The sequence below is a fragment of the Macrotis lagotis genome, chromosome X (genome assembly GCF_037893015.1).
Source record: "Macrotis lagotis isolate mMagLag1 chromosome X, bilby.v1.9.chrom.fasta, whole genome shotgun sequence".
NCBI lineage: Eukaryota > Metazoa > Chordata > Mammalia > Peramelemorphia > Peramelidae > Macrotis > Macrotis lagotis.
In genome coordinates this window covers 622,262,032-622,274,843 of record NC_133666.1, presented here as the reverse complement: position 1 = coordinate 622,274,843, position 12,812 = coordinate 622,262,032, and the positions used below count along the sequence as shown (strand labels likewise).

The 12,812-nt window shown below is 44.5% G+C and overlaps 1 protein-coding gene across 5 annotated transcripts; it reads left to right on the top strand.

Moving 5' to 3' along the window:
* The first annotated feature begins 272 nt into the window (after nt 1-272).
* On the top strand, nt 273-12,606 carry MAPK15 (mitogen-activated protein kinase 15). 5 transcript variants are annotated; one of them, XR_012471880.1, is made up of 14 exons: nt 273-531; nt 2,326-2,424; nt 2,557-2,586; nt 4,032-4,122; nt 4,254-4,384; nt 4,819-4,982; nt 5,250-5,389; nt 5,717-5,774; nt 8,590-8,727; nt 9,163-9,268; nt 9,730-9,967; nt 10,266-10,384; nt 11,699-11,778; nt 12,189-12,277. XR_012471880.1 is itself a non-coding variant. In XM_074203170.1 (14 exons), exons 1-14 carry the CDS (start codon nt 463-465, stop codon nt 12,283-12,285), a joined length of 1,611 nt encoding a protein of 536 aa, XP_074059271.1. In that variant the 5' UTR covers nt 273-462; the 3' UTR covers nt 12,286-12,369. The 5 variants fall into 5 exon arrangements, 4 of the variants coding, with proteins under 4 accessions (XP_074059271.1, XP_074059272.1, XP_074059270.1 ...); XM_074203170.1 differs by having other exon boundaries at nt 11,644-11,774; nt 12,189-12,369; XM_074203171.1 differs by having other exon boundaries at nt 11,699-11,774; nt 12,189-12,271.
* The last annotated feature ends 206 nt before the right edge of the window (nt 12,607-12,812 follow it).

Here is a 12,812-nt window from a genome sequence, read left to right as displayed (position 1 = left end):
GTCCGCCAGGTGAGGCTAGGTAAGGGTTAGGAATCAACCAATGGAGGCCGCAGGAATAAGAGGGACCAATCTGGGAGGGGAAGAGAAAAGAGAGAGCTTCTCATTGAACCCCTCCCACATCCCGGGGCGGGGCAGGGGAGAGGAGGATTGGAAGCAGGGGGCGTGCCCACGAGCGCGGGGGCGGGGCCTGCAGGCCGGGCTGTGGGCGGAGCTCGGTCCAGACCCCTCCCCGGAAGGGGCGGGCGCCGGAGCTCCCGGAAGTGCCGCCTGAGAGGAGAAAGGGGATTGGGCCAAACCGGAGGCGGGGGCCGGGCTTCCCCGCGCACGGTGCTCGGATTGGCCCAGATGCTCAAGCTCCGCCTCGCCTCCGGTTTCCACAGCAACGGGTCCAACAGCTGCTGCTGAGGGCGGCGAGAAGGAGCGGGTCCGAGCAGAGCCGAGGCAACGGGGCCACCTTCGGCCATGAGCTCGGCCGACGTGGACGAACACGTGTCCCAGCGCTACCTCATCAAGCGGCGGCTCGGGAAGGGGGTGAGAGACCCGGTTCGGGGGGCGCCCCCGGGCCTGCCCCCAGGAGGAAACACGCCCCTGCTGGCCTCAAGGGGCCCCCAGAGCTGATGGGCCCCGGCTCGGGCTAGGAGACACCCCCTCCTGTCCCCAAAGGGCCACACCCTGGGAGCCCCCCCAAGAGGATATGTTATATATGTGTATGTATGTATATGTATACCTCCTCCTCGAGAGGCCCCCAGATCTAATGGGTCCCAGAACTCTGCCCTTGGGGAATCCTCCTCTAAGGAGATACACACTCTTATTCTCAAAGGGCCACCCCCACCCCGTGCAAGAAAGAGACATCCCCTCCTGGGGTCCCAATATCTGAGGGGAGCTGAGGGTCCACCCTTCAGGGAGCCCCCTGAGGAGAGGCACAGCCTTGTCTGTCTAATGATCTGGACCCCCATTCTCAATGAGTTTAATGAGTAAAAATAGTCCCTGTTTATCCTCAATGGGTCCCCTTATCTAATGGCTACTCAGAGCACTAGCCTCAGTGAGCCCCCTCTCTAAAAGGGAAACATAACCCTGCCTGGTCTCTCTAGACCTCTGTTCTCTGGGAGACTCTGTTAAGGAGATCCTGGTGTAAAGCCCTTCTGTATTTAAGGAGCCTCTGTCTGTGAAAGACCCAGGGGTCTACCCTTGGAACCCTCTTGTTTAAGGAGTTATACCCATAACTTTCCCATAACTTGCCCCCTCTGGGGGCAACTAGGTAGTAGCGGATAAAGCACCTGCCCTGGAGTCAGGAGTACCTGGGTTCAAATCCGGTCTCAGACTTAATAATTACCTAGCTGTGTGGCCTTGGGCAAGCCACTTAACCCCATTTGCCTTGCAAAAAACCTAAAAAAAGAAAGAAAAAGCAAAGGGCCTGTAGAAAACTCAAGGACTTGCCCTCCAGAGAGCTTCTTACTTAAGGGAGTAACAGTCTTGAACCATCCACAAGGAGTCCTATGAGCTAAGGGAATCCATGGACTCAGGCTCTAGTCTCATGGAACTGGCATCCTGAGGGGAATAAACTGCCCAGCCTGTACTTAAAGCTCCTCTTGTCTTTGGGACACTCGGGGAGGTGGTCTCAGGGAGATACTTACCTGTCTTTATGAAGTCTTTAGACTTTGTGGGGAGGAGTACTCTCATGGAGCCCCTAATTTTTTTGGGAGACCAAATACTGCTCAGTTCAAAATAGGGGAGGTAAGGCATTGCAGAAGATTATAGTGTCAAATAAGTGTAAATAAAGAAGGGCAGTTAGGTGACACAGTGACTAGAGCACTAGTGCTGGAGTCAGTAACCAAATTCAAATTCTGCCTCAGACACTTGATCCTTGCTGTGTGACCCTGGGCAAGTCACTTAACCTGATTGCCTCACAAAAAACAAATCCCCCCAAAAAGTATAAATGAAGCACCAAAGCATTTTGCTTTTTTACAGCAAAAAAAAAAAAAAGGCTGCATATGTGAGTTGTGTAATGTACTATCACATGCCAATTTTACTCCATTGGATCTTTCCACATACTTAGGGTCATATCTCCTTCAGATACTCCTTGACTGTAGAGATCTCTGGCTAAGCCACGAAGTTAACTTGGGCCTCTTGACCTAGAACAAGCTAGAGTTTGGGAACTGAAGAACAAGTATGGTAGGATTTGTAAGAGAAGGGGTAAGGAATGTATTGAAAGACCACCACCAGTATCATGATATGTAGATGAGTCCATCCTAGTGGGGAGGGCCCTGGGTCACCCTACCTTCCAGGTCCTATCGAAAGGAAAAGGCACAGTTTCTATTCTCCCAGGCCTATGGCATCGTTTGGAAAGCTGTAGATATGAGGACAGGAGAAATTGTGGCCATCAAGAAGATCTTTGATGCCTTCAGGAACAAAACAGATGCACAGGTAAAGGGGGTAAATGGAGAAATGGAAATTTTGAGGGGAAGGAAAGGTGATGATAGAAGGGACAGATGTGTTGGGGAAATGAGACTGGTAACATCACATATCACTAGCAATGCCCTTTGTGTTTTATTACAGAGAACATTCAGAGAAATCATGTTTCTCCAGGTGAGCAGCTCTGATATGACATGACCTAGCCTCATGCTGACAGCCCTCCTTAGTTACATAAATACTGCCCCAGGTTCATGCTTACTTGGGTGAACTTGCAGATCTCATTGATATGGTTACTCTCTTCAGTGGCTCAGACTAATCTGTATCTAATCAAATTCATCCCCTATCAGAAACCTCCTAAGGGAAACTGTTAAGGAACATCCTCTGCTTCCATGAGAGTCTGACCTTACAAAATCGCAAAATTTCAAAATTAAAAGATATCTCAGTGGCCATTTAATCCAACAAATATCCCCTCTCTGTAATAACTAACAGTCTTCTAAATTTTGCTTGACAACCACTGTGCCTTAGAAGAATCCATTTGGCAGCTGTGTAGAGGAGAGCCTGGTTATAAGTTCATATGAAGAAGATTTGATGAGCTTAATGGATTACAAACTCAACAATGACATGAAATCCAAATATGATGACAAGATCTTTTAGGCTGTATTAAGGAGAATCAAAAAATCAGATGCTATATCTACTATACCCTGGCCGAATCTCAACTGGAGCAGCAATATTCAGTTTTGAGCACCACATTTTCAAAGGACATTGACAAATTGAAGAACATCCAAAAAAAGGCAACTAGAATGATAAAGAGACAAGAAAACATGCCATTTCAGAATTGATTGAAGGAAATGGGAATATTTGACCTAAAAAAGAAAAGGCTATCACACAATCTTTGTTTTCAAGCATCTGAGATTGTCATAAGAATGAGGAACTAGCGTTCTTTAATTTAGCTAAAGAAAAAAGAAGTAGGAATCAGGTAGAAGTCCTTGGGAAGCAAATCTCATTTTTATGCTAGAAAAACATCCTAACAATTAGAACTATTCAAAAGTGAAATGAACTGCCCCGGGAAGGATGTTTCCTCTTCATACAGAGCAGAGAAACACTTATTGAAGATTTTGTAGGGCAGAAATGACCAGCAAGCCATATATGGACCAAAATATGCCTATGGCCCAAACTAGATTAAAATGTAATTGGGAAATATTTAACAAATAAAAATATAATAAAATATGTCATTGCATTTCAAAATTCAGTAAATATGAACTTCATAGTGATCCCTATGTACAAATTAGTAGTGGCTCTTTCTATGAGTTTTAACATCCTTGTAAAAGGTGTTCTTCCTAGATGAGACTAGATGATGTTTAAGGTTCTTTCCCTTTCTGAGATGATTTGATTCTCTACTTCACATAAGTAGTATATAGATTCTCTTTAAAGTGTTAGAGACTACCCTCTTTAAAAGAACCCTTTTTCAAGAGGCCCTGAGAACCAAGGAAGACTTCTGATTGACTTGTCATCTTGCCCCTAAACAAGAAAGCCAAATGCACTCTGGACCACCAAGTCAGTGTCAGCCAAGCTTTTAGGTAGCTCTTGCCAATCTTTGCTTCCTGACCTTTCACCCTCAGGAGTTTGATAACCATCCCAACATCATCCGCCTTCTGAATGTCATCAGGGCAGAAAATGACAGGGACATTTACCTAGTATTTGAATCCATGGGTGAGTGAGTTCCCTTTTCTTCATGCCTTGAAATTTGTATACTTAGGTGAGTGGATCTTTATGTTCTTATCTCATCCTGTCCCCCCAAATTCCCACTCTCCTGACCACTGAGCCCCATATTTTCCCTGCAGACACAGACCTGCATTCTGTCATCCGGAAGGGGAACCTGCTGAAGGATATTCATAAGTGTTACATCCTTTACCAACTCCTATGTGCAACCAAATTTATTCACTCGGGAAATGTCATCCACAGAGATCAAAAGGTGAAAACCCTAGGGCCCATTCACTCCCACCTTCTCCCCTCTCTTCTTACTGACACCTGCTTCACCAGATCTCTATATCACTGATTACCTCAGAATCCTCATTGATTCCTACCCTAGGGTCCTTACACCTAACAAAAAGGAAAGAGGTAAAGTTTTCTGTGACATAAAATTCTAGATTTTTCCTACCATCTCAAAAATAAAACACTTTCCCAGAAGTTCACAAACATCCATTTATCATATTGTGCTTCATATCATCCTATTAAACTCACTTTTTTCTTCAAATCCTCGTCTTTAATCTCAAGATACCCATTTCACCTCCAGAAAGTCCTGTTCATTATTCCTTTGGTCCTCACACCTCCCCCATAACATTACACCAGTTTTCCAAACCTTTATGTATATACACCCAGGATCCTTAAACTTCCCACGCCCCTTAGCCCTCCAATATTCTTCTGGATGCTGACTGTTGTGTAAAACTCTGTGATTTTGGCCTTGCACGTTCCCTGAGTCAACTTCATGAGGATCCAGGGAATCCAGCCCTGACAGAGTATGTGGCCACACGCTGGTATCGAGCCCCGGAAATCCTGTTATCTTCACATCGGTAATGGGGTGTCCTGAAGAGGGGTTAAATATCAGGAAAACAGGGATTGGGAGGTGGACTGCTACTTTCATACTGAAGATCCTATTCTTCCTATTCTTCTTACCTAGCATTTCCTTACCCCTACCTTTGTTCAAGACTTGTCCACTTTCTTCTCCACCAAACCCAGGCATACTGTCATCTTTACCCCACCCCGACTTCTGTTGAAGCCCCATCCTTGCCTCATCTTTCTCCTTCATCCTAGACATATCTTTACTCCCGACCCTGCAGGTACACACAGGGTGTAGACATGTGGAGCTTGGGCTGTATCCTGGGGGAGATGCTACTTGGGAAACCTTTGTTCCCAGGAACTTCTACCCTCAACCAGCTTGAACTAATCCTGGCAGCCATCCCAGTCCCAAACAAAGAGGGTGAGCACTTATTAAGGAAGTATATTCATCCTAGCCCTGACTGACATTCCAGCCAAGTTACTATATAATCACCAAGTAGCTAGACATTTCCCTACCCTTCCAGATCCTTTATGCTATATGGCCTAATCATAGAGAGTGAGATTGAACAGGGAATTGTTGATCCTGGCCCCAGTTAGAGAAAATGAGACTGAAGTTGGAGTGGGAAAATCATCCTGTTCCCTACAGAACAAGTAGTAGGTAGGGAGGAGGTGATTTTCCCCAGGACCACTTTTCTGTTTGTCCCATATGTCCACTTTAATTCCTCTACTGCCTTCTTTTTGAAACCAGATTTCCTGTCCATTGGCTCAGAATACAGTGCTTCTGTCCTCCACCGCATGGGCTCTCGGTAAGTGTGAGCCTGAAGGGAAAGGGTTTATGCAGGATTGATTTTATCTTATTAATAAACTTGAATCATTCATTCAGTGTTAGGTATAGAAAATGATTCTAAATAGTGATCACATTGTCTTCTGAGGGAGAGGCCAGAATGATCACTGGAATGTGGGACTTCTTTGATGAAAAAAGACATTTCTCAAGCAAAAGGATCCCATCTAGTTTCCTACCACCTGTACTGAGTAACTTTTCACTTCCCACTCTGCAGAGTATCAAAATATGGAATATTTATCCTCCAAAAACCCTGACTTGGGGATCACACCTATTTATCCTCTTCCTCCTTCTTCTCTTTTTCTTCCATCTTCTCCTGTTTCCCCCCCCTTCCCTTCCATCCTCCTCCTCTGTTCCATCCTCCTCCTCCTCCTCCTCTTACCTTCTCTTACCTCCTATTTTCCCTACCACCATTCACAATTATATTTTACTATATTAGTGAATTTTGAATTATAAATTATATAGAAAGAAATGTTTCAATTATAATTCCACATTTATTCAATGACTGTATAGACACTAGGATTACAAAGATAGGAAATTATTCTTCCCTGTTTTCTAGGATTTTCATCAATTAGATGTATTACATGTATTTTATCTGTGTACAAGGAAGAGTATACTAGAAACAATGGAGAGATTGAGACAAAATACTCTAAGAAAAATCTGAGGAAAGAGAGCTCTAAAAACCTGGAGGAGGGTGACCCCTTGACCAAATCTCAGAAGAAGAGAATTTTTGATCAATGAAGAAGAGAGAACATTCTCTGGTGGAGAACCTGTGGTGATGCACAGAGGTGGGAGAGAAGTTAAAAAGTATGGTTTCAAAGGGAATAAATCAACTCATTCAGTATTTAGTGATCAAATTCATTAGAAACAACATTTATTATTTATAGCAAGCAGCTGGATAGAGGATAATTTCCTGATATGGAGATCTTGCTATCCAACTAAATGTTCCAGTTAAGCACAAGAATTCTGGTCTTTAAACATTCAGAGAATTCTAGATAATTATTTCAGACTAGAAAGCTTATATTAAAGTTATAAATTTTTTAAAAAGATGGTTTCTCTTTAGAGAAACCTTTATAAAGAAGGGAAATCAAATCAATGATATATTTTGTATTATAAGATTATGACTGTAACATGGAACTTCATTAACTCCAGGATGAAATATAGGTTTTGTAAATACAAAGATTCAAGAAATAGCCAAATATAAAAGCAAACCCAATCGAAGAATAAAAATTGTTACTATCATCTGAAACCTGAAAACAATTATTTTTATTCTAAGAATAAAACTTAACTAACTCCTTTCAAACATCAAAATGTATTGTGTAACCTCAGGACAATTTAATATACTACTCAGAATATTCTGCAATTAATTACACATGAGACAATATTAAAGAATTTTAGTGCAAATCCCCTGATCATTGTCACCACCCAAAGGGTTCATGAACTACTAAATGAGACCCACTGCCTTATGTTATCTGCCAGTATTGATATATATATATATATATATATATATATATATATATATATATATGCAATTCATTCTTTTAACTGCAGAGGTTTTTCAAATAAGCATTAGACTTTTCTTAATCTTTATTTCATTTGTCCATAAATTGAGAGTTTCAAAAAGTATATTTAGGAAAGAGAAATTGTGTAAAATAAGGAGAGCAATCTGAAATAAGGCTGAGAGATGTAGTAGCCTGGAAGCACAGATACAGCAGCTTGCTGAAATTACATCGATATAGAGACAGTGTCCAAGATTGTTCCTGGTTCCTTTTGGACTCTGCCCTGTTCAGGTTCAATATTGTTCTAAAATCTGAGATGTTGATAAGTTGGAAAGAGGCCAGAATGGGTGGCCATGTTGGTGAAGAGTCTCAGAACCTTCTCATAGGAAAATCAATTGAAATAACTGGGGATATTTTGCTTAAAGAAGAGAAAACTTAGCAGGGACATGATAGCTGACTTCAAGTATTTTAAGAACTATGATAAGGAAGGAGTCAGTCTGGTCAATTTGACCCCAGAGAAAGTTTGTTGCAAAGAGACAGATTTAGGTTTAAAACAAGGGAAAATTTGCTCCTAATGAAAGTTCTACTTCAGTAGAATGGGGTAAAATAGGAGGGAGTAGCTCCCCCTCACTGGAGACTCTTCAGACTAGGGTTGAATAATCTCATAGTTGCTGTGTTGTAGAGGAGGTTTTCATTCAATTAAAGTTTGTAGTAAATAGTTTGTGGTTCCTTCTCAGATTTTGTGATGTGATTCCTGATGCAGATTTGAAATTCACTTGGCATTTGTCTTATACAGTTTTTCCACTAGTTCTCCAGGAATCTTTCCTTCCGTGTTTCCCCCTCTCCTTTCCCCTCAGCTTCCTTCCCATTATACTTGTCTATCCATCCTTTTCTCATCCAAACCTCCTGCCCTACTGCCTTCACCCCTCACTCATCCCACTCTTTCCCCCACCTCTCTGTATTCTATTGCTTCATTCAGATTAAACATATTCCATGAGTTAGGATTCCTGGGTTCAAGAGAACCCCAAAGTTTCTCAATTTATGAAAGCATGGGTCAAGACCTTTCACCACTCTGAGCTCCATTTTCTCCATCTATCCCTTCACTACCAACCTCTTGGGTGGTTGTAAGGAAATAAATATCAATGCATGATAGAACTGTGGGCTATTCTCCATCCCTGGAATTGATCTGCCATGGCCATAGCATTGGATCCCTTTGAGCTTAGAGGGCACAGTGAGTAACAGTGGAGCACCCAAATTTGGGAATATAACACTTGCCTCCAGCCAGCTAGTGTCTCTGGATTCCCGTTTCCCATCAACCACTCCTCCTGAGGCCCTTGACCTGTTGCAACGACTCCTGGTGTTTGACCCTGAAAAGCGGCTGACAGCAGATGAGGCTCTGAGGCACCCCTACATGAGGAGGTGGGGAGAGAGTGGGGTGGTTCAGGGAGGCCCCAGGAAGGCTGATGGGAAGGGAAGGTCAGAAGGGAGTGGGGAGGTCCTAGGTCAGGCTGACAATGAGACCAACACTGAGGTGCTAAGTATTGGAGAAGAGGGAGAGGGAACAATAAGAGAGCATAAGGCTGACAATAGGGATGGAAGAGGATTGGTTGAGGGAGGGAGGAAGTGATGCTGATGAGCTGATGAGAAAGGAGCCTATGTCTAGAGGATTCCCAGATGAGGCCAGATCAGCAACAGGTTCAGATAGAGAAAAGGCTGAGGTCATGGAACTCCTTAGAAAGAAACTGCCATAGCTATCCCCCTTATATGGGTAAATGGAGTGGAGGAGAGAAGAGCTCCCCAGGGGGACAATGAGCAACATCCACCTCTAAATTTCCTTCCAACCTCCTACTTCAGATTCCACTGCCCAGCCAAGGAACCAGCCCTGGAGCATGAAGTGATCCTGCCTGTGGATGACGGTGTGCAGCTCTCTGTGGTGGAGTATCGCAACAGGCTGTACAAGGTGACCTCCAGGAGCCTCAGCCCCTTGCCTCTTTCTCTGCCATACACACATGCATACAGACACAAGGATAGTCACATGTGTATACATGCAGTCCCCTGGAGGTGCAGATACACCACATGCATGTCAGTGAGCTGCATATGTATGTGTGAACACAAGCATAGCACATGTGTGTGCAGAGGAACACTCCAGCCACTACAGATATGGCATTAGGAATTTTCTTAAATCCAAATACTCTTCTACCTCAGGCTCCCCAAGAGGGTGACATGCATGGGTCCCTCCCCATGACCTTCTCACTATCACTCTTAAGTATTTCCTCAGTCCAGGAAATCCTTCATTTCAGGTTCTACATACACACATAAGTCACTCTCTTGCTCTCTGCCTAGACCCAGGTAATCCCCTACTCTTTACTTCCCTACTTTAAATACTTCCCAGAGGGACTCTGAAATGTCCCCTTCCTACAGATGATCTTAGAGCGAAGGTCAAACAATCGGCTTCAAAGGCAGGAGATTCAGAGAGAAGCCCTGGGGGACCTTCCCAGGTCAAGCTCTGTGCCCCTGCCCTCCCAGAAGGACCCCCTCCCGCAGAATTCTATTTCTGAGCTAGCCCAGGCTCCAGGGGAACCTCGGCCCTCTATCCTGAAGGAACGCCGTTCACAAATCCCTGGACCCAGACCACAGAGTGAACCCTCTCCCTGCCATGGTATGTGATCTCGGACTCCATCTCCTCATAGGTGACTTCTGATCTTAGGAAATGGTGTGACCTTGAATCTCTATCCCCATCCCCAATAGCTTGTGATTCCTTGACCCTTCAGTGTTTGATGTCTAATCTGAATCCATGGCAGGTTATCCATTAACCCAACCCCTTCCCCCTCACCAGTTTTATAACCCTTGACCTCATAGTCATGGTATTTGATTTCCCTGTCCAAAACCCCTTCACAAAGGTGTTACAACCCTGACCCTCACTGTGATGTGTTCCTTCCCCCCTACCCAAAACATAGACACCTTTGGACCTCAGCAGGGGTCAGCACCCTCCATCTGGTTACAACATCGAGGTTCCTTCGGGAAGAGGGGACACTCATTTTGGGGTGATGCTCGAACTCTCACTGGTCCCACTGGGGTAAGTTTATTCCTTTCTATTTAACGAACACCTACTAGATAGTGACTTAAACTGCACTTTTCTGGGTTAGGAAAGCACAGAGGGAAAGGAGTTCCCTACCCTCTGAGATCTCAGTGAAATCTGACCACATACATCACTAGAGTAGAAAAAAGAACATGGTCAGTGAAGTGCAAATTGAGGAGAGTGTGAGACCCAAGGGCGGACAGATCACTTCCATTTGAATTTAAGTGGTGGTGAGAGGTAAGGCTTCTTGGAAAAAATGGCAACAAGGCAGGATCTCTGCAGAACCAAGGGATTGCAGCAGGCCAAGTGTTCTGTTGCAGGAATAGTGACTTAGGAGATGTCCAGACATGGGAGGGTCAGTCAGTGAAAAAGCCTAGTCAGTAGTGTTCCAGTTTAGCCAGAATGTAAAGTACATGAAAGGGAAGAGTATGAGTGTGGGTGAGAAAAGTGGGACTGAGCAGGACCTTAAGTGCAAGACTAAGAAGGGGGTGTTTTCTCCTATGGACCAACAGGGAGCCACTGAAGGGTTTGGTCAAAGAAGGGCATTAGGTCTGAAGGAGCATTTCTTTGAAGGATGTTGGGAGGAGAGATTAAAAGCAGGCAGACAATGTTAAGAGTTGTCATAGTGGGAGAGGAAGAGATGGACACAAAAACTGTGGTAGAGCTAGATTCATCAGAATTTGGCAATTGGATGTGTGGAGTAAGAGAGAAGGATAAATATGTCCAAGATGACTGAGGAGTTGGCCCTGGAGGAGGAGGAGGAAGAAGAAAAAGAGGAGGTGGAGACGTCAGAAGAGATAGAAGAGAGGAGGAGGAGAAGAAAGAAGAAAGGGAGGGGGATAAATGTTACCAAAAAATTATGGAAGTTAGGAAATTTTGGCGGGAAGACAAGTTCAATCTTAAATATGTGAAATTGAATGAAGGACTTCCATGTGGAGCTATCCAGCAGGTATTTGAAAATAGGGCTTGGGGAGTTCAGAAGAAAGATTGAAGCTGGGAATGCAAGTCTGGGGATCATTGCATTAAAGGGAATGGCATTAAAAGAAAGTAGAAACAGAACAGAACCTTGAAGCATCAGGGATATTGCCAGGAGAATGAATAAACATGGCTAGACTGTTTCCTGGTCTAGCTCCCTACTTGTCTTCCTTTAGTCCCTCCACCTTCTTGGTACTGCAGTACTCTCAGGATATGATTGCTTACCTCGGGTAATAATCTCTGTCTGCACCAGTCCAGGGGAGTAATATGTCTGTTTTTAGGAGAAGCCAGGCATCAAATGGGGCATGCCTACCCTCTCCCTCTCTGCCCAAGCAGCAGCTGCAGCAACCAACCAGGCCCTAACGCGAAAGGACAGTTCCCTGATGGGTGTCATGACTTCCACAAGCACCAGGCTGGTGAGGCAATCCAGATGCAGAGTCCCAATTATTACTTTCCAGATACTGACTTTCTCTCCCTTTTAGTGGCATCTTCCTAACATTAAATAGCCTGACAGCCTGGATATAACATTAAGTAGCCTGACAGAACCTGGGTGTGAATCCCAGCTTGGCTAGGTGAATTTGACCAAGTCACTCATTCATCCTTTTTGCGTTTTAGCTCCTTATAAAATGAGGTCATTAATTAGAGTTCATGATCCCTAAGGTCCCTTCTCCTCTAAATCTTATGATCTTGATTATCCTACCCCCAACACTGATTATCTCTCCCATGGCATTATCCCTCCCCTGACATCACTGTCATTTCCCCAACACTAACTATTCACTCCCAATACTGATCCCCTCTTCCCCCATGAATTCTTTTTTCCTCTCAGGTCCCTCGCCTGCCCCCTGGCCCCACTCAAGATGCTCGAGTTGTCCTGCGGCCTGCTAAGAGGATGTTCCAATCCTCTGCTTCTCAAGGGTCTATAGGGGCAGCTAAGGCCTCCCTGGGAGGCTATTCCCAGGCCTATGGAACCATCTGCAGGTCAGCCCTGTATGGTCTGCCCCACTCTTACTCTTCCCTCCAGCCCCTCCCCCATGTACCTCCATCCTGAATCCTTCCTAGAGACATCCTAACTTTTCCCCATGTACTCCTTCTAGCCCTTGACTAGTCCCTATTTACTGCTCCCCCAGATATCCCCAGCCTCCCTCATTTCCATGAACTTCCTTCACCTGATCCCCATGACCCCCTGAACTCTTACTGAAGCTTCCTTACCCAGACATTTCCAATAGATAAGATCCCTCCTCTGATGTCATCCTCTCTGACTCACTCAATGGGATCTCTAGTTTAGGGAATGTTTGGCTTCAGCCATGGAAGTCTGTCCCCTTTAACCTTCCCATTATTTTCAACAATAAAGTCTCTGATTTTCTGTATGGTTTTGGTATTCCTCCAGCATAGGGAGTTGAGCTCCCTCATGACTTTCCTCTTCCTTCCCTCAGTCCAGGACTATGTGTCT

What these genes read in the sequence shown, in the direction of transcription:
- MAPK15 (XM_074203168.1), top strand. Translation starts at nt 463, where the DNA reads ATGAGCTCGGCCGACGTGGACGAACACGTGTCCCAGCGCTACCTCATC. An exon ending in GGAACAAAACAGATGCACAG is followed by an intron (nt 2,425 to 2,556) that starts GTAAAGGGGGTA and finishes GTTTTATTACAG; the next exon opens with AGAACATTCAGAGAAATCAT. An exon ending in GAGAAATCATGTTTCTCCAG is followed by an intron (nt 2,587 to 4,031) that starts GTGAGCAGCTCT and finishes TTTCACCCTCAG; the next exon opens with GAGTTTGATAACCATCCCAA.